This window comes from Ochotona princeps, chromosome 5, assembly GCF_030435755.1.
Source record: "Ochotona princeps isolate mOchPri1 chromosome 5, mOchPri1.hap1, whole genome shotgun sequence".
In the NCBI taxonomy this organism is placed as follows: Eukaryota; Metazoa; Chordata; class Mammalia; order Lagomorpha; family Ochotonidae; genus Ochotona; species Ochotona princeps.
Window position 1 is genome coordinate 88187472 of NC_080836.1, and position 20849 is coordinate 88208320.

Sequence of the window (20849 nt, forward strand, 5' to 3'; positions counted from 1 at the left end):
GGTGTTACAACTGGATTAGTGTAACATAATGAAAAACCATTAGGTTTCAATAGCTGGAACTGAGCTGGATTAGATTCATTTTTAATGAGTTGAGTGGGAGATTTGAAAATGAAGCCTTCAGAGGCTTAGTTTGGGGGTTATTTGTCATCAGTCCAAACTAGAATTTTAATAGATGGGAAAAAGCCAGGTTGATCTCATTAAGGAAAAGAAAATGAGAAGGAAGACCCCTGTTCCACAAGAAAAAAAAGGTCGAGGATGAGGGTCAGTGGGGGATGGAGATGGTTGGTGTGATGGATCAATAGGCTAATCCTCCAATGTCTCTTATGGGTGTCAGTTCATGTCCTGGCTATTCCACTTCCCACCCAGCTCCCTGCTTATGGCTTTAGAAAGCAGTGGAAGACGGCCAAAGCCTTGGGAACCTGCACCTGTGTGAGAAACCTGGAAGAAGCTCCTGGCTTCAGATCAGCTGGGTTCCAGCCTTTGCAGCCCTTTGGGGAGTGAGCCAGCAGAAGGAAGATCATTCTCTGTAAATCGGCCTTACTAATAAAAACACTTTTTCTAAAAGCTTTTTTAAAGCTTTTTTTAGAAGCTTTTTAAAAAAAAGCTTCTAATTGCCTACTTACAATCACACACTTGTCATCATTACAGCTGAATGATTTTGGTAATTTGACGCAGTTTTTAGTATCATAACAGAGTTGAGAGTTTTTCTTCAAAACTTCAAGAATGGGCTGGCCTAACCATTCTATAAATCATTCACGTATTGGTCCACCTGTCCAACCAATATTTATTGAACACCTGCTAAGTGCCATGTATATTGAAAGACTTTGGAGAGCTTGGGCATATTTAAAAAGTATCAAATCATACTTGGGATAATAAAATAACGTTTTCATAATTCCTTATGTAGAAAATGGAACCCAGTAGACAACAGTATAAGTAACTAAAGTGATTAATTTCTACTCTTGCTAGATTTGTTTCAGCGGTGGATTAAAGATTTATTTTTTTGAAGGTTTATTTGTGCTAAAATAAGTTCCTCATAAGCCATGTAATCATCTGTTGATTGTTTCATGAGATTTATGAGACAGAATCAGTTTAAAAAGACTAATTGTTACCATCTTAAAACTTCAGGAACTCTGATAGTCTAGAACAATCAAGGCAGGTACTAACAAGGATATAATAGTTTCACCTCACCGAATAGTGTGCAGAAGGCTCTAATATTTCTACCCTCAGGAAAAATAGTGTCATCAGTCATGTCTTCTCTGTGGTTGCTGTGTGTGACCTACTGCAGGAGGCAGAATTGGTCCAAGTGCTGGTCTCTTGAAGACAGAATTGGCCTCCCAGTTATGAACATACGAGACAGCAGCACTGTATTTGATGTTAAAGTTCAGAGTGACAAAAAGAAGGGTGATTAACAGGTGCGTCAGTAAAATCTACAAAACTAGTTTAGTGTTAACAGAATTCCCATCCAGTGTGTTTATTTTGACATAATATCACACCTATGATCTGGTTGTATAATGACAAAGAAAGTTGAGTGTCTTTTCTTAATTCTTATAATCATTTTGACTGTCAGAACTATAACATTTTTGTCAGAACTACTGACTTTTTTTGCCCTCAAATACTAAATCAAAGATTTTTAAAAATGTATTACTTACTTAATTTCAAAAAACAGATTGGCTGAGGAGAGAAAAGAAAGAAGGAAGGAAAGAAGAAAGGAAGGAAGGAAGGAAGGAAGGAAGGAAGGAAGGAAGGAAGGAAGGAAGGAAGGAAGGAAGGAAGGAAAAATATTCCAACTGTTGGTTCACTGCCCAAACAGCCATAACAGCCAGAGCTGGCCAGGCTGAAGCCAGGGCCACAGAGCTCCATGCAGGATTCTCACAAGGGTGGCAAGGGTCAAATCTCTAGCCATCCTGAGATGCTTTCCCACGAGTATTAGTAGAGACCTGCATTGTAATCCTAAGTCATGTAAGTAATGCCTGTGTCACCAAGGGAAGTTTAACCTGCCGTGTTACAATGCCAACTCCCGGATCACTGAGTCATTAAAAAACATAATTGCAATAAATAAGTGATATCTTTTGGTTAACAAACAACTACAATTGCAGCAGTTTTACTTTTATGCCTCTTATTTATTTTTTCCTGTAGGAACAAGTATAATGAGTACATTAGATTCTATGGGTTCAAGTCACAATCTCTTGTCAGTTACTATTGATTTTCATCTTGGACAAGTCACCTGTTTATGTCTTCTGTGAGGTTGCTATGTGTGACCACCAAAATCCAATCTCAATCTACCCTATTTACCTTCTCTTCCCAATATCAAGACATCCATATCCATTTTTGTTTCTCCAATTATCTGAGAATTCCCTCTGCTTTTTATAATTCCAACAACCATATAATTCTTATTCTTGCTCCAGCTCTTATTGCAGATTTAGCCTCCTCACACTAATTGATCAATACGCACAAATAACCTGTTCCTTTTGCCATAAGTCGTTCTTAACTGCTTACCAAACAAAGGCATCCCAGCACTTTAAATCTGACATTTGAGACTATGGATGTCTTGGTTCCTGTATCTCTCACTCTAGCACATTTTCCAGTCAATAGAATACAATAGGGACGTTTGTTGATACACAGACAGTCTTTTGTAGGAAGCATTGCAGATGGTGAGAAAGACAGGGTCAGACACACGAGGGAGAGTGCAGGAAACAGACATAAAACAAATACATACTACTTACTAAATTATAATTACAAGGGAGTGGTTAAGTATGGGGATGAAACCTAATATAAATAGTAAAGTAACATCACTTACCTTACAGCTCTGTCACAATGAACTTGATTCTTCCTCTTCCTTCCCTTAAAAACATCCCACTCTTAATGCAGATCTTATTGTGAGTCTTCCTCAGGATGCAGTTAAAGACCTACTTAAAATACTATTGTGCCTATACTCACTGGTTTCCAAAGACATTGAAAAAAACTGGTGAATTTATAGAAACCTTTTCCACCAAAGTTAATCATGAATGAGTTTATGAGTTTTAACTAACTACAGCTTGACTATTGATATTTTTTTTATCTGGGAACCTTGTGATCTTTTCCTTCAGATTTTGCATGATGCTGTAATAACTGAGTATGTGTTGACCAATGAACTGAATGTTCAGGATATGGACATTGAGTTATATAGTAATCTATAAAATAAAAGCAAGATTTGTGCTCATGACTGTATTACTTAACAACCTCCCTAATGCTTTGTATTTACCTATCGTACTCTCTTTCATTTGAGTTGGATTTTATCTGCACTGAATTTTGATACTCTGAACTGACATGATACAAAATATGATAGGTTTTTGTCTGGAGGTTTGACTTTGTTAACACTACCTAATGTTAACATTTAGTTCATAATACACCCCCAAAATGAACTTTGCCAACTTTCAACATAAAATTGAAGACAGTCATCACAATAAAGATCTTAACTTTTAGCTCATGGTATGCCTCTGACGGTAATGTAATCCATATTAAAAAAAAAAGTTCTGTAATCATATTGTGATTTTCACAGCTCTGCGTATCATAAAAACTAATAATAGATTATTAAAGCTAACAGGATTCAAGAGTGGTAAATATTCAAAGTGATCAGGCTCAATTATGGTGGTACAATTTTTTTCCAGAATAAATTACGTAAGAGTTATGTACAGAGATGCAGGAGACAGTTATTATGGCATGTGGTACCCTGATGCCAAAGGACAATACATCTCTGGGAAGAGCTTCAGATACTCCACACAAACCTTCTCCTGCTCTCTCCAACTGGGCTCTGCTTGGAAAGAATATGCCCCCAAGATGATGTAATGATATCAAGTTAATTTGCCATAGAATCCTTGTGTGTGAATGACATAAATCTTCTCAAACATTGAGAGTTCCATATTGTCCCCAGCCTTAGTGTGTATCTTCTGAGCTTTAAACACAATGCCCTTTCAATAAATAGGACAAAAGCAATAACCTGCACAAGAAACAAGCACGCTGGCTGTATTCACCAGTCTTCCATTGACTTGTAAATCAGAAAAGACTTCTGTACAGTTCTAGCCTTCAATTATTATTGCACCACATTCATTTGTTTGTTCAACAAATATTTGTTGGGTGACTACTAAATACCAGGTGATATTCCAGAGAGTGATTTTGTTAGCTGTCTGAAAAGCAAAGTGAGTGTTTTAAATAGACATGAGTGATCGTGTTTGATGGATTGCACGGTATAAAATGGAAGTGCCTGATAAGATCAGATTAAATCAATGCTTAGGTCTGTCACTAATGTCACAGAAAATAAATATCTTTATCTATGAATAGGAACAGTCCAAAAATTCTAGAATGCAGCATGGTCCAAAGTAGAAAAGGATTTTGCCGGGGATGGGATAGACATTTCAAGCATGTTTGCACATGCTCTTATTAGACCACCAAAATCTTGTGATTCTGTGGAGATCATTTTAATATGTGTCCAAAAATCATTTGCGTATTTCTTCAAAAGATAGGTTCTAGCTCCTTTGCCTGTGAACATGGGTCAGGCCTACTGATGTGATGCTAATGAATATAATATGGAAGAATTGCTGTTTTAAGACTTCCAAGACAGGTCATAGAAAGTATAACCTCTGACAAGGTTTCAACGTTTTTACATTATGTTGGTTGAATCCTGCTGTGCACACAGATACCACACCACCGCACTCACATACATAATCTAAAAATGTTGATCGCTTAAAAACTAAAAGTAGAAAGATACCAGAAGATGAAGGAAGGAGAGGGCACGGGCACGGGAGGTGGGGTGCACTGGTCAATAGGTACAATGCTACAGTTACTAGGAGTATGTTTGGGTGCATATCAGGGTGATTGTATTTCACAAATAGTGTGTGGTCGATTGAAGATTTTAGAGTATGAATCACAAAGAAATGTTTGCATTGATGGATGAATTAATTTGATCATTACACAATTTTAACACGTACCAAAGCATTTCATTTTACCCCATAAATACTGATTAAATATCAATCCAAGCTAAAATGAACCACCACCACCATTAAGAAATCCCTGCACTGGGGGAATATTGAATTATAATACACATGCAATTCACTCTCTCCTTCTAAAAATGTTGTTTAGAGCCAAAAATATTCTGAAATGTTTGTCTAAATTCCAGTTGTTGTATCTAGCATTTAGTGATGAGATAAAGGGTTAGAAACGCTGTTTCTTGTAAATGAAACAAAGCTCCAAAGGATAGCTTCAGCGTATTTCTTGGATTGCTTGTTCTGGAGGGACACAGCAAATCATTACATGTTGCTGTTCAAAAAACATCTGAGGGCCTATGGTATGCAAAGTCTGTACCATCTTTTCCTCATATCATTTTAACATTAAAGTATTTAATTATTTGAGATTCAGAGAGAGGAGAGTGCTCCCATCTGTTGGTATACTTTCCAAGTAACCACAATGACCCTGGGGAACATGGATGGCAGGAATTCACCTCCCTGAGCCATTTCTGCTGCCTCCCAGGATTCACCGAGCAGGAAGCTGGTGTCAGGAACCTGAGCCAGAGATTGAACTTCGGTTCTCCAAGCACTCTAACAGGTGTCGCAAACATTATTTCAAATCTGTTAGGGCACACAATCTTTTCCACTGGTGCTTGTTCACTCTACAATGAAACTGTCATAAATCTGAGGAAAAAAACAGTCCTTTCCAGATGTAGACACAGACTTGTAGAACATGACTCTAGAAACACCTCTCCATCTAGGGCTACAGTGAGAAATTAATGGAAAGGTGTTGACATTCCTTATAGTCTTGCTATTGAGGAAACCAAAACTGCAGTGTTATAATGGCAGCATGTGGAGCAGTTGTTTCTGTGCGCTGGGGTCCCCTGGGTACAGGCTTTAAACATGAATCGGTTTGGAGGAACACCTGTTCAGCAAACCGTGAACATTTCCATCCATAGACATCAATCCCACAGTATTTTCTTAAAGAAGGCGTTCTCTTCTCAACTGTCCTGAAAAATGGTATTTTGTATGGTATGAAAAATAGTGTGAGACTTCTGAAATTCTGAGGATTACAGAGCAAGAGTCAGTGCTGAAATGAAGCAACGGGTGCTGGCAATCATGAAAATGCCCCAAGATAGCTCAGGGGAAGCAAGCTTCTTGCTGCTGTTACTGAACAAATTTCTTGGTTCCGTGCTATAGCAGTAAGCCAGTGAAAAATGTAAATCATCTGCAATTTAAAAATGAGAGTTGAACAGAAAGGAAAAGCTGGCTTCAAACTTCAAATTGCAGAAGAATCATCTAGAGGACTTCTTTAAAACACGAGATGCCGGTTCTCACCACGGTTAACACTCATTTCTGCCTTCTCCTCCTCCATCAACTCCACTGAAAAGCTAATTCGAAAATCCTAGGCTAAGAGCCTAAAATCTATGTCTTTCAACAGACACGCTTAGATCATTGTCATCAAAGTTGAGTGGTTGTGCAGATCCGCTTCTAACTCACAAGGATGGAAAAAAAGGCAAAAAGGAAAACATACAGATAATAGTATCTGATTCCTGGCATTATTCCTCGTTAGTGGTTTCATATCCTAAATTGTGTCAATCTCATTCACACAGTCGAAATCAAAGGGCTATAGTTAGTGTAGCCATGGAAGTATACATAATAAAAGGAGTAATTTTCTATTTTTTGAAAAATTTGAAGTCTAAACCTCTGGGAAGATATTGAAGAGGAGGTTTAAAAGAACCAGAGAAACAGCAAACTGTGATGGAAACACCTACAGAGGCGTCAGCCCCAGGACACTTCCAAGATGAGCAAGAACTCTTTAGAACAAACAAACCTGGACCACACACTCAGTTGAGAAATTGTCTCAAAGTTCCCAGGGCCGTCCTCCCTGCACACAGCTGCAGGAGGTCTTTATAAAATGCCATCTGATGACAAGGGCCCTCCTTAGGCTCTGTGTATGCAGGTGTGTGTTTGGAATATACAAAAGCATCCCAGAAAAAACATGCTAAAATGTTAACAATGATTCTCTTTAAACAGCAAGATGGAGCAAGTCCTCTTCCTTTTACAAGTTGCATTGCAGTATTATACACATCATTATACTTGCATTACATTATTTACTCTTAATGAATATGCATATTTGTTGTCAGCAAAACATATAAACATTCTTCAATTAATTTGGTTTTTAAAATTCCAGTAGCATCTCCTTCAAAATAAAGTCCAGTATTTCTAGTATGGACTAAACTATGTGCAGCTTTATCTTCCAAAACTCACAAACATCTTACTCTGTCCTATAAAAGAGACTCCTCTGAATTTCTGGCAGGTCTGACTTTTTCATGTCCTGTGCCTTCACTTCTGTTGCTCACTCTCTGCATGAAATGCAAAGACATCAGTTGTCTACCAAAGAACGTTTTATCTGTTCTCCAAGACTCGCTCTAAGACACGGGCATTTTGTAGAAAGCCTTTCTTGACATCCAAGGCAGTGCTATGGGAGACACATTGGAGCCTGAGGCAAAAGAGAAATTGGTAGTATTGATCCTGAGTTTACTTTAAATTTTGATATTTTGTTCGTTATGGAGTTTTGACATCAATTTTGATTCTGAAAAAGATTGCTCTGAAATATAATTGATCTCGATTACTGAGTTTTTGTTATTCTCTTGAGCTGTGTGCTGCTGTAGCTTCGTGTTTGCTTCAGCTTTACCTAAGGCAAACTTGTTGACTCCCTGCTCTTTGCTGCTTCTGCCTTGGGAACAGTCCCACTGTGGGATTTTAATGTTACATTACCATTTCTAAGATACGTATTATTCTTTCCTATAGATTTGATTGCTCTTAGGGATCTTGCCTTTCCTGATCAGTAATTAGGATGCCTGACAGATACCCTAAGTATGCCATGATGTCAACACTAAATGTTGTATAATTTCAATCAAGTATCTTAAATTTCCTGAGCTTCAGTTTCCTCATCTGTCGAATAATTACAGGATGCTGAATTGTTTTAATGAGGCTCAATGATTGACACGATACAGTCTGATTCTATGGTAGTTTGATTTAGCAGTTTTTATACTTGCAATAATGCAAAAGTGATGCACATTTATTTGAAACCATTGTTCGATTTTTGTTTTTTTTTCTCTGCCAGAGATTATAGTATCTTCTTATGATTCTCATGCTGTTGGACATGAGTACTGACCTGCAGCTCCCAGTCAGTTACATAATTGTGAAGGTCGATAACCCATCATTTGCAGTATACTATGTTGCTAGGTTGTGATGTTTGGTAGATTAGGAACACTGAACACATTTTCAGTTCACAGTGTTCTCAACTTACAGTGGGTTTATTGAGAAAGAGCCCATGTGTTTTTTACATAATAACACTAAGATAGCTTTTACTGTGTATGACTTTTCTAGGTTTTTAAAAAGCATTACCCAGTCTAATTATCACAACTCTATGAGGCAGGTGCTATGATCAACCTCACCATACATGTGTGGTTACCAAAGTTCAAAACATCCAACAGACTTGTCCAAGTTCTGCATTTGATGTGGACTATCTGAATGTGGAGGTGATGCTTTCAACCAAATATTGTCTCACAGCAGTCGCAATGTTACATGCAAATGTAAGAATACAAAACCACAGATACAGTTATACTTGAAAATGTGAAGCTGTTATAAATCACTGTACTTCTAATCCACAGAATTCTAACTGAACAAAGCCAAATATTGTATATTGCGGCATTTCTTCTACGCGACTATTTTACTCTAACAATGCATTGGTTCATTTCTCAGATGACCTGAAATGACCAAATCAAGGAGACAGGAATTTTGAATAGTGAGGGTAGCATGAAATGAATAAGGTTTGCTAGGCTTGGTTTCCTGGACAATTCTTAGAAAAAAGATTTAACAAAAATGTCATTTTGGAACACATGGCTAGTCAACCATATAGCCAGCCCCCTACCTGTGATCCTATGTATGGCTCAGTAAGTGAAGAAGAATTAGCTGAAATGATTTTCTCACCCATGGCAGTTAGTTCCCAAGGGATATTAAAAGCATGAAATGATATCAGCAACCTCAACAAATGATATTATTACACTTATGAGAATATTATAAATGGCCATTTATCTGTCTTCTTATTGAATAGGCTCACCACTGTACAATCAGCAGCTAGTCTTTCCTCTTTATTTTTTCTTGTGAAAATAAAGGGAGAAGATTAGCCTTCAAAGATATTTCTGGTTCTCTGTGCAAGTCCATTCTTCATGATATGTGGCTTTAACGTGTGCCCATTTGCACTGCGTAAGAGTCAAGTCGGGAGCTGGGGATGGGGAGGGGGCATGGGAAACTGCCAAGAGAAGCCACAGCCACACCTGTGTAGGACTGTGACAAAGCCAGGTTCACATGCCCAGCCTCATCTTGCTTGTTTTGAATGGCTCCATAAAGGATGCTAAAGGAAGCAGAATCTCAATCTAAGCATGATCTCAAATTCTATAAATATCAAAAAGTTTCCCTCCATGTTACCCTTTACAGGATAGTTTTGTAAACTCACCACCAATGACTAACGTGCTGGTGAAAAAAACAAAGACTGGATTTTCTTGTAACATATTGTAAATATATTGAGTTCCTCATGCAAGAAGCAGATTGCAAACTCTCCTAGATAAAACTATGCAGTTCAAACTCATCAGTGTTTGGGAAAGAAACTCTTAGGTGAATCTCCTAGGTAGACAAGAGTGGCAGTATTTTCCCAACTCATGAATTACAGACACTTTTGTTAGCATAGTCAGACTCATTGTGTCTAAGAAGTAAAAATCAAACCAAGAAAAGCAAAAACTTGTCCCTTGCCCATCTCATGATCACATTGCATTTTGTTACTATGCCTCTTCAAATGAATTTTGGAATCTAATTAGCTCAGATAAATGTTACAAACAATATGTGTTATAGTCCCTATGTCAAGAATCATGCTGCATCTGATATTTGAATACTGTTATAATGTGATTCTTGTTATGGTTCTATCTGTCCAATAGCTAAAGACTGAAAACAGGAAGCTTATATCCACATGATTCGCATGAAAAAAGGAGAACTGATTAAATTTGAGTGATTAGGAAAGGATAAAAGGGTGAGTTTTAGTGATGAACTACCCTTTTAGTAGACACTGAGGATGAACCACAAGTATTTGCATCCAAGTGGGAATATGAATGACACATGTGGAGGACATGTACTACCTCCTCGGTAGACGCAGATAGAGCATGAGTGAAAGAGTACATTCATTCACTCATTCAGACACTGATTCACCCAGGCATTAGGCAATGGGATCCTGAACCAAGGAGTGGATATAAGACAGAGGTAACTCCAGGACATGTTTCACAATACAAAATCTGCCATGAAATCCAGTATGTATGGGAAGCAAGGAAAAGGGAGGAGTCCGGAGTGACTCAGATGTTTCTAACCTGAGAAACTGACTCCTGTCACTGGGACTCATGAGAATGGAGACATATGATGGGGCAATCCCCAGGAAAAGATACTTGACAATGAGTCCTGAGCGTCCCAGAACAAAACCTACATAAATTCTGAGCCAGAGCAATTTATTACGGGCCCCTCAATTACAGGGATTAAATCACTGGTGTGCAGGAGAACAGGTACGCCCTGGAATCCTGTCCTGTTCTGACGCATTTGCCTTTGCTTCCCCAGAAGCTCTGTTTGGGAAAAGTCAGCAGCCAGAATGAGGCCAGGAACAACCTCACCTTCCAGACTTGCAAAGCCCTTTGTGATGGGATGCCGCCCAGACCATTCCAACATAGGACTACAGATACTTTCCTCTGGACAATCAGATACGATAGATGTAAAAGGATGTCTGAGTCCCACAGGCAGCCCATAGTGTCAATCTCCCTCCTCCTACGTCTTCTCAAAGCTACTGACAAGTAGGAAAATCAATTGAGTTCATTTTTATCACATGTTGAGTCTGCGTTACCACCAATAGGTGGGATAAGAAAGAAAAAGGAGATATTAACCTCAAATGAATCATGCCCCAGGATTGCCATTGTTGGCATCCTCAGCCTGGATGAAACCATCTGTCTGCTTTCAACTGTGGGCATACAAGACTCTGGGTCAGGACACCACTTGGGACACCTGTATTCCATACCCAAGTGCTGGACTCAAGTTCCTGTTCTGCTTTCCATTCCAGCTGCTATGAACCCTGGAATGCATAAAATGATGATGGCGCAAGTCCTAGAGTCTCTGACACTACCTAGGAGAACTGGGTTGAGTTCCAGGCTCCTGGTGTACTCCTGGCCAAACCTTGACTGCTAAGAGAATTTTGGGAGTGAACCAGCATATGATAGATTCTGTGTCTTTCTCTCTCTCTCTCTCTCTCTTTCCCTATCTTTCTACATTTCAGACACATTTTTAAAAAGGGGATGAGGAGGTTTCCGTGGTAGCCAAGGAAACATTGGTAAATAACATTTCTAAGTCAATGTGTTTAGCTTTGAAATAGGCAGCATTACTTAGCTAAAAAAGAAGCAGTTTGCATTAATTATGTTAATATATGGAAAGTACTTAACATGATGTCTCACATGGTGCTTAGTCAGTGTTCACACTTTTTATAGTATTTATGCATCCCTGAAGACAAAAGGTATGCTTTGAAGGTCAAAAGATAAATTAGAAATGTTGGGAGATCATGAGTTTACCAAAATTGTTAAGTCACGTGTAGATGGATGATATTCAGTATAATTCCATAACATAAACTTGTCTAGAATTCAATAAGTAATTGGCTCATGCCTTCCATCAACCCCTATTTCCAAATGAAGAATAGGAAGGATTTCACATCCTCTGAAGAAGCAGGGGTATACAAAAGTGACAGCTTTGACATTTTACAAGTTTGTGTGAGTGTATGATCACATTGCCACAGTATAATATCATTGTGCCTTTGGTGATATTCCAACCACTTGGAAACATATCTCTCATTAACATCACATAAGTGCAACTGCTTGGTTGATATGAATGTATTTTTGAATGTTTATTTCATTCTGGCAAGGTTTTATCATTTTGCAAAAAAAAAACAATAGGAACTGCTTCTATGGATGTTGATGTGTTTCTATGTATTAGAAGGAATCAAATAAGAGCTGCATTTTAAATCTGGATTTGGTATATGTGGGTGTTTTACATCATTTAATTTGTCTCTGTTTGGAAGCATGGTTGTTTAGGTTTTAAAGTTCGCCTCTTGACAAGCCTCTGCCTGTAAAGATTGCAAGAAGCTGGCACAGCTTCCAACTTGGCACCTAAACCCATTCCCTGCCCGCTTCAATGAGAAGCATAGAGCCTGCCAACAAGGTTAAGAAGGCTTTCACTTCCTGGGATTTCGAGTTTGCAAAGGCTGCTTACCTAATCCATTTGTCACAACATAAAAGAGAGTGAGTTAAAGATACGTAATGCTAAAAATACGTATTTTATTCTGGACCAATAGCCACAGTGGCAGGGTCTGTAATGATCTCTTTACTTACCCCGAATCCAGATATCTTTAGGTCCCCATTAGTCAAAAAAGGCTAAGGAGGGAGTCTTTTCAATCCTTGTTTATATCTTATAAATAATTTATCAAGACCTGCAGAGGTTCCCAGCTCTGCTTGGGAGTAGAATGTACCCGTGGGTTTGCTACTCCCATTTTCACAGTGACCAAGTTTCAACTAGGGCTCTAGTCTAGCTTCATTTTTAATTCTTTTTGGCCCATTTAACACTTCCATCCAGAAAGGATTTTGATTCCTTCAGAGTGGGCCTAATTTCTATCATACTACAACTACAATGGCATGCAAAATTAGAGAGCATTCCTCATGGAATACTAATATTGAGGATAATCTTGATGCATCAACTGTAATGCACCTGTTCCTTATATTTCTACAATTCCTGATACAGAAAGAGTTTAGATTCCTGATTTCTAATGCCTCACTCTATTTTTACTAAATCTAAATGATGCAGCATTCGAAGTTAATGTTGAGTACTCAATACAGATAGAGATCACACTCTACAGCCAGATTGCCTGGGTTTAAATCCTGATGCCACCACTTTTTAACTGTGCTGTCTTGCCCAGGTCACTTAGTGTTTCTGTGCATTCATTTTCTCAACTATAAACAAATAATACAGTCACCACCTCTCTAAGTGTATGAGGCCAATACATATTTATTTTTGTTATTATTTATTAACAGCTAGTTCTAATTTTTCAGTGTAATGAATATGAGAAGCAAAGCAGGAATTATAAAATCTGAGCCATCAATCAAAGTTAATCAATATTCAACACAAGTATGGAAGAAAAAAGTAACTTTTATAGTAGTCTGGTGCTCCAAATTGCTCTGCATATTATGCCTTTATGTGTAAAATTATCACATAAGTTTAAACCATGGACATATTTTTATTCAGTTTTTATTTATCCAAGAAATAGTATCTACACTAAGGATGCATTAGTGTGTGAGAGGTAAAACATGACACAAACCTCATGGACAAAGAATAAGAAACTGTGATCTTCAATATGGTTCTTTTCTGTCCCATGCATTCGCATGCTGACAAATCTCCATGGGCTCCAGACTTCTCATCTGTAAAGTGAGGAAATTCCTTCCACTTCTGGTAATTCAATAAGCTGCTTCTAGATGCTTATTTATTTCTTTAATTTTATTTGCGAGGCCGAGGCTTCACTGCTGAGCCTTCACCTGCTGCCTGCCAGGTGTGCATTAGCAAAGAGCTGGAATGGGGCGTGGAGCCAGCACTTACACACAGGCATTCCAGTATAGGATAGGGCACCCATGCAGCTGGTAAAACGGCTACGCCAAATGCCTGTTCCAATAAAATGTTTGTTTTTACTGAGACTTACATGGTCTCAGAGATGGGCAAACATCCAGTGTTTCTAACTATCCTATGATTTTTTTTCTCCTCTCCTATCCAAAAACACAACTGCTTCACAGCAAATTGTCATTAGAGTGTAACAATAGATCCAGAGTGAAGCATCTCTGTTCCATTCCCTTGTGTCAGATCACAGCTCTCTCTACTGGGTTTGGAAGCACCTGTCAGTGTATTTTCTCCAGTATATTTTCCTCCCAATTTATTGCAATTATAAAAGCTCCTCATGATTTTCCCATGAATCTCTGAAATGTCGCCTGAAAGCACTGATGAGTTTAAACCACTCATTTTTTCCAGCTCACCTTCTCTTCTTATTTCTTTTTTCTCCCTAATTTTTACACTGGCATTTTTTGTTTCACTTTGCAATCACAAACTTCACACTCTGTTAGGTAAAGCTATCAACACATAGCAAGTAGAGAAAGTTACTATTTCTCAGAACTCTACAAGGGGGGTGAAGAAGCACCATGCTTCTTTATCTGTAATGTGAAATAGGTGAATTTGTTCACTACATATAAATAAAAAAGACTAAGCTTTTACAGAGCTTATATTTTTCTCTTGAAAATGTTACAAGAGATATTTTATGCAACTGAAAAATCCTTCAAAAACAAGAAATTGTTGAAAATAAGTTGCTGACAGGTGTTCCTAGATTTTATGTGTCCCTTTTGTAAGCAAATATAGCAGAAGTATGTCACACCAGGATATTTCACACTAATTTCCCTACTTACATGCTAAGTGTATTATTTTGGAAATGCACACATTACTTCTTTATATTACATTACTGTTTACTTAAAATAAACAAGAATACTTAATTTCCAACAGTACACAATGAGACTGATCTGTTCAGAAAAGCCAGTGTATTCACCGTACAAAAGGAACAGCACCATCCTATATTGCTAAACAACCTAATAAAATTTCATCAATAACTCAATATCATGACCTCCACATAAGTTCTTTAGAAACAAGGTATTCTTCAAATGTAACGAATTATTAACTGTAGAATCTAAAGTGTATCTGCAGTAACAGTTCACATCATACACATGCATTGAAATGTTATGCTATGGCCCATGAATATGTATAGTTATCATTACTGGGAAAGTCTTTAAAGAGTTTTTGTGCTTTATCTCGATAACGTTTATATTTTGCTTAATTATCCTATTGTGGATGATTCGAGTAGATGGTGTCATGACTCTAGTTTCATTATTAGGACCAGGTTTTTGAAGAATATTACCACTTTAAAAGTCACTAATTCATTACTCTCTACAAAACAACTCAACATTGTATTCCTTTATATTGGAAATGTCCATACTTCAACCGGTTTTACAGAAATTAGGCTTATAAGGAAAAATTTAGGAAATGGTTGTTTTATGAAACATGAAATGTCTCACTTTGCTTTTCTGCCGGAGTAGAAAGATCGCCCCTGTAGAGATATAACAAAAGCAAACCCAACACTGTCAAACCACTGGGCTTGAAAAGTTGACTTGCCTCAGTTCTGAAAACTTTTTGAGGACTTTCTGAATTTCCATTCTGAATCTACAATAAAACAATGAAACACATTGGGCGTTCTGCCCTATAATTTGGCAATGGTGAAATGTAATTGAAATAGCACTAATTAGAAAATAATCTTCTTTTATACTAAATATGTTGACACATTCACAGCACTCAAATATTAGCTATGAAGAGAGACTTTTATAGCACTGTAGATTTCATTTATGTAGGCGATTAAATATTAAGTCTAGTTTCCACTGTAAAATTAAAGATTCATCTAGCTGCTTGTTTATATTGTATGTTGCATGATTAATTTTACAACATTCATAATAAATGAGTAAATATTTTAAAAATATAAAAATATGTTCAGGATCATGCTTTATATTTATCTATATAAGTACCATAGACTTCTGATCAATTTGAAAAACTAAAGTAAAAACCCACAAACTGCTTATACAAAAACTTCCAGATGAAAACACCATTTTAAAAATGCATCTTAAAATGAAACAATAGTTGACCAAAAAAAAAAAAATTGTAACTAGAATCCAAAGGTTGGGGAAACAAGCCAATTTCATTTACTTACAGGTTGCTTTTGCTGTTGGAGGAAATTTGGTCCGGGTAATAGCCAAAATTATGAAAATAATGACTGGCCATAAGATCAAGACAAGTGTCCAAAGCTGTAAAATAATGATAAGAAAAAATGTTAAATATTTGCTGATCCAAGAAAAATCACTACATTGTAAGCACAAGTAAGCCACACAATAAAGTCCAACAAAAGCCAGAGGGTTGATTGTTTGTAAATACTAGTAACAGAATAAAATAAAATACATTGTTATGCCTAAAAGACCTCTAAATAAACAAGAAATTTTTTTCAGATTTAAAACTTGGGAAAATCTTTTGAAAGCTGCATTCTAGTCACCTTCTGTGACTGACGCAAGAGGATTATCTTAAACTTCAAATCTAACTGACAATTTTTACTTAAAATGTGTAAGAGTTTCCAAGTCATGTGTTGGATAATATTTTCTTAAAAAGGCATATAAAACCCTACATAATTTCAACCTAGGCTTATCTAACCACTTCTGTCTGATTATGCAGCCAGACTGATAATCTTTCCCTTCATTATGTTTCAGAGAAAACTTTCAATGTTAACAATCTATGCTCAGTCACAAAGACATTGTATGTATTTAAATCTTCATGTGTGACACTAGGAAAGGACTTAGTCAAAATTATTTACCAAATTAATGAATGAGTGAACCCAGAAATAAACAATTGAATTAATTATGAAATGAGAAAGCAGGTAATTGAAGTTCTAGGCAATCTACTATAACACTATAATTTCCCACTCTTGCTTCTATCATAGAACTTGATGCTATAGTCAATAGCAACATTGATTGATTGATTCCCAAATAAGCTGACAGTTTTGTTATTGTTGGAACAGCATCTTAATCAGACCTGAATTTTCACCACCTGGTACAAAATAGTTGTTCAAAAAGTGAACTGCTTTGAAATTTCTGTTAGACAATGTCGCTTGAAGGCACTTAAGTAACCCACTTTCCCCCTTACCTAGACATGATTCAGTTTGAAAACACTAAGTGCTTACCATTTTATTTACTTATAAAATTGGACTTAGAATGGTGGAGAATGCATATATTCAAGAACATCTATTGGTATACAGAGTACTTCAACCAAGCCCTCGAGAAAAAGCCTTGCCTATCTGTAATAAACTTAAAGTAGGAACTTATTTCCGGTATGGTTATGCAGACAGGTTTTCATTTTCATCTCCACTTTTTAGGGACATTTGAATTTTGCAAAATCTCACACTATCTCAACCTACCAAAGCAACACAAATCAATCATTGATTCTTTTTCTTACATTATTCATTTCTTTAACGTAGACAAATTTCACTTTTATTACAGTACAGATTAAGAAGTTTACTTTTCCTCCTCACTCACCTCTTCCCACATTTCCCACCCATCTTCCTGCTTCCTTATTCTTTTTTCTAGATTTTACAATAGCATACTGTCATTCAGTTTCACAATTACAGATTTAATACACCATTAGGTAAAGATGTTAAAACCTATGAAGTAGAAAATAATAACAACAAAGAACAAAGGAAAATCAAACCACAACCAAAAAGACCCCCACCATTCTTGGGTGTATAAACAAAGGCTCTACACAATAACCAGATCCCAGAATGTAACTCACACCTATAGACTGCATTTTTGAACTCCGTGTATTAGTTATCACAGATAACTGTAAAAACATTTGTCTTTATGAGGCTAAGGTATTTCACTACCCCAATGGTTTCCAATTGCATCCAATTAGTTGTAAAAGACTATATTTTACTTCATCTTTTTTGTGACTGAGTAGTATTCCATGGTGTATATGTATTGCATTTTCTTTTCCTGGTCATCTGTTGATGAGAATATGAGTTGATTCCACATCTTAGCTATTGTGAATTAAACTGCTATAAACCTGAGGTTACAGATAACTCACTTACAGGTTGCTTTTTTCATTTGGGTAAATTCCCAGTAGTAGGATGGTTGGATCATATGGTAGACATTTTTCCCTGTTTCTGAGGAATCTACTGATTGTCTTCCATAATGGTTGCACTAGTTTACAACCCCACCAGCAGTGGAATAAAATAACTTTTTCCCACATCCTCAAGAGCATTTGTTGGTTTATGATTTTTGGAAGACAGCCATTCTAACTAGAGTGAGGTGAAATCTTATTTTTAATTGCATTTCTGTAACAGACATTTTTCATATGTCTATTCATCATTTGAATTACATCATTTGAGAAATACCTGCTCATGTTGCTTGCCCATTTCTTTTTTTTAATTGCATTTCATTTTTTTTAAATTAATTACATTGCATTATGTGATACATTTTTTATGCACTGGGATTCCCCCCGCCCCTTCCCACGCCCTCCCCCCCCCCCCCCGGTGGATTGCTCCACCTTTTTGCATTTCCATAGTTCAAATTCAGTTGAGATTCTTTCATTGGAGGTATTTACTAAGCATAAAGTCCAGCATCTTATTGTCCTGGTAAGTTCAATGGTTTCTTGGTGAGACCATCTCTGGTCTGAAGGTAGAGCCGCTTGCCCATTTCTTATCTGGGCTGCTTGATTTATTGTTGTAAAGTTTCTGGAATTCTTTTTAGATCCTGCATATTAATCCTCTATCAGTTACATAGGTTGCAAATATTTTCTGCCATGCTGTTGGCTATTCCTCTGTTTTGTTGACAGCTTCCTTTGTAGTGTGGAAGCTTCCATTCTGATGTAATCCCTTTTATTTGGTTTGGCTGTGCTTCTAGAGTCCTTTCCAAGAATTCTTTGCCTACACTATGGCTTACAGAGCGTCACTGATGTTTTACTCCCAGTAATTTGATAATGTCAGATCAGAGATCTAGATCCTTGATCCACCTAAAGTTGATTTTTGTAAAAGATATAGGGTAGGGGTCTTGTTTTCTACTTTTGAACATGCAGCTCCAGCTTTCCCAGCACCAATGGTTGAAGAGACTGTCCTTGTCCACTGGATTAATTTCAGTTCATTTTTCAACAGTCAGGTAGCTGTAGATGTGTGGGCTCATTTCTGAGATTTCTATTTTGTTTCATTGATCTTCAAGTCTATTTTGGTGCCAGTATGAGGCTGTTTTGATTACAGCTGCCCTTCAGTACATCTTAAGTCTGGTTTTGTGATAACCTCTAGCTTTATTTTTGTTCTTTAATAGCTTTAGTGACTGAGGGTCTGTTGTGTTTCCAGGTGATTTTTAGCATCATTTTTGCTAGTATGAATGTTGAAGGTGTTTTGACTGGGATTGCAATGAATGCGAAAACCACAATCTCTGTTGTGTAATTAAAAGCACTGTTCTTGCTGCTAGGCTTGTAATGAACTTGCGAGACTTCTGGCATAAGGGCACAGTTTTTAACATGGAGGAGGTTCATGGTAGTTCTAGTGAATCTGCAGGTGCTTGACTGCATGATAGCTCGCAGGCTTCACAATGCTTCTCAAACATTCGTTTGTCCGTCACAGCTTGTGGGGGATCTCGTAAGCATGCAGAGTTTATTCAGTAGATTTCCGGTGGGACCCACGACTGCATTCCTAGCATATGCCCAGGTAGGTTATGATGCTGCTGCTAAGTGTTGACCCAAGCAATATTTGAGAATAGTGGTTCACAGTTGTGAAAACACTTCACAGAGTTTGTGGAAAAGAGCCTTAAAAGATCATTTTGGTGCAAAATTTTTGATATTCATTTAGATGAGGAGTCTTCAAACATTTTTTAATTGCATATGAGGAAAAAACTAAGCATGAATTTCAACTTTTTACTCTAGAGTAAACTTATCATTAAATTCTGTTTTCAGCAAACTCCCTGAAGGACCCTTATATTCTATTCTACCTAACTAGCAGAATTACTTATAAAATCCTGTAATATAGATGTTGTAACATTTCTTTGAGATAACTTAATGCATTGAATTCATAATATTTGTAAACCTGGATAGGAGGAAAGTGCCATATTTTTATTCTCTATAACTTGTAACTGAAATTTAGGAGATTCATTAGTAATGAATGCAGGCAATGAACCATTATGTTATTAGAAATATCTGTGACTTTGTCACCAATAAAAATCGTATTTTAAACTCAATTACAGCTGCTGATGACATCATAAAGTGCTGTTTACACACCCCACTGTGCTGAAATTGCAGTAGTTATGGCTTTATCACTAGAGCTTTTATTTAATACTATTGCAAATATGCTTTTTAACATAGTGTATGTTTTCTTTTCAATATTTTGATAACCGAATTTTTAGACAAGTGTTTTTATTTATAGCCTTATTTGTTTTTATTTTGTGAATTTAAGAAGACATTCTTAGAAGGGACATAGACTTGGTCAGACCACCAAACATGTTCATTGTTTTGAAGATGCTAAGGCTCATTGTTGTAATATAGCACCTGTTTTATTCTGCTGGGTGCAGAAGGAGAGCATGATTTGTCCAATGTCAAATACCCAGTTAGCTGGTTAAGTGGGAGGCAAGGATATTAGCCTCAAGGCACAAAGGCCATGACTTTTATAATAATTATACAACACCAAAGGGCGGAAAAAGCATTACAGAAATTGTGGTGGAAAAATGCATGTTGCAGAAATATTATGATTCTAGCGTGGTCTATGCTATTCTTGAGAATTAGAGTCTGATCTTCAAAAATCCTTGATTAACAAGTACATATGAAATGTAGACTACAAAGAGATTGGGAAAAAAACGCTAATACTTACAGATTTGTCTTTTTTGGAGTTGAAGCCGTAACCATGTGTGTGCATGTGTGTGTGTTTAAGGAAAATAGTGGGCTGAGTGGGCTTAATGCCCATAGCCACTTTTAGGAGCATCTAATCGGTGAGATGCTACTATGGCAACCTCATGAAAAGTCAGTGATGGAGCTTAGCTATATCAACACAAACGTGCATTCACAATCAAATCACAACAATAAATTGGGTTTTTAAGCTGCCTTTTTATAAGGATTTATCTATTTATATTGGGA

The 20849-nt window shown here is 37.0% G+C and overlaps 1 protein-coding gene across 1 annotated transcript in view; it reads right to left on the reverse strand.

The window, feature by feature from the left end:
* Positions 1 to 20849, reverse strand: part of ABCA12 (ATP binding cassette subfamily A member 12) — a 172062-nt gene that overhangs the window by 142412 nt on the left and 8801 nt on the right. Inside the window, exon 2 of the mRNA XM_058664252.1 lies at positions 15901 to 15994. Coding sequence (XP_058520235.1) covers positions 15901 to 15994 — 94 coding nt within the window. The remainder of the gene's footprint in view (positions 1 to 15900; positions 15995 to 20849) is intronic.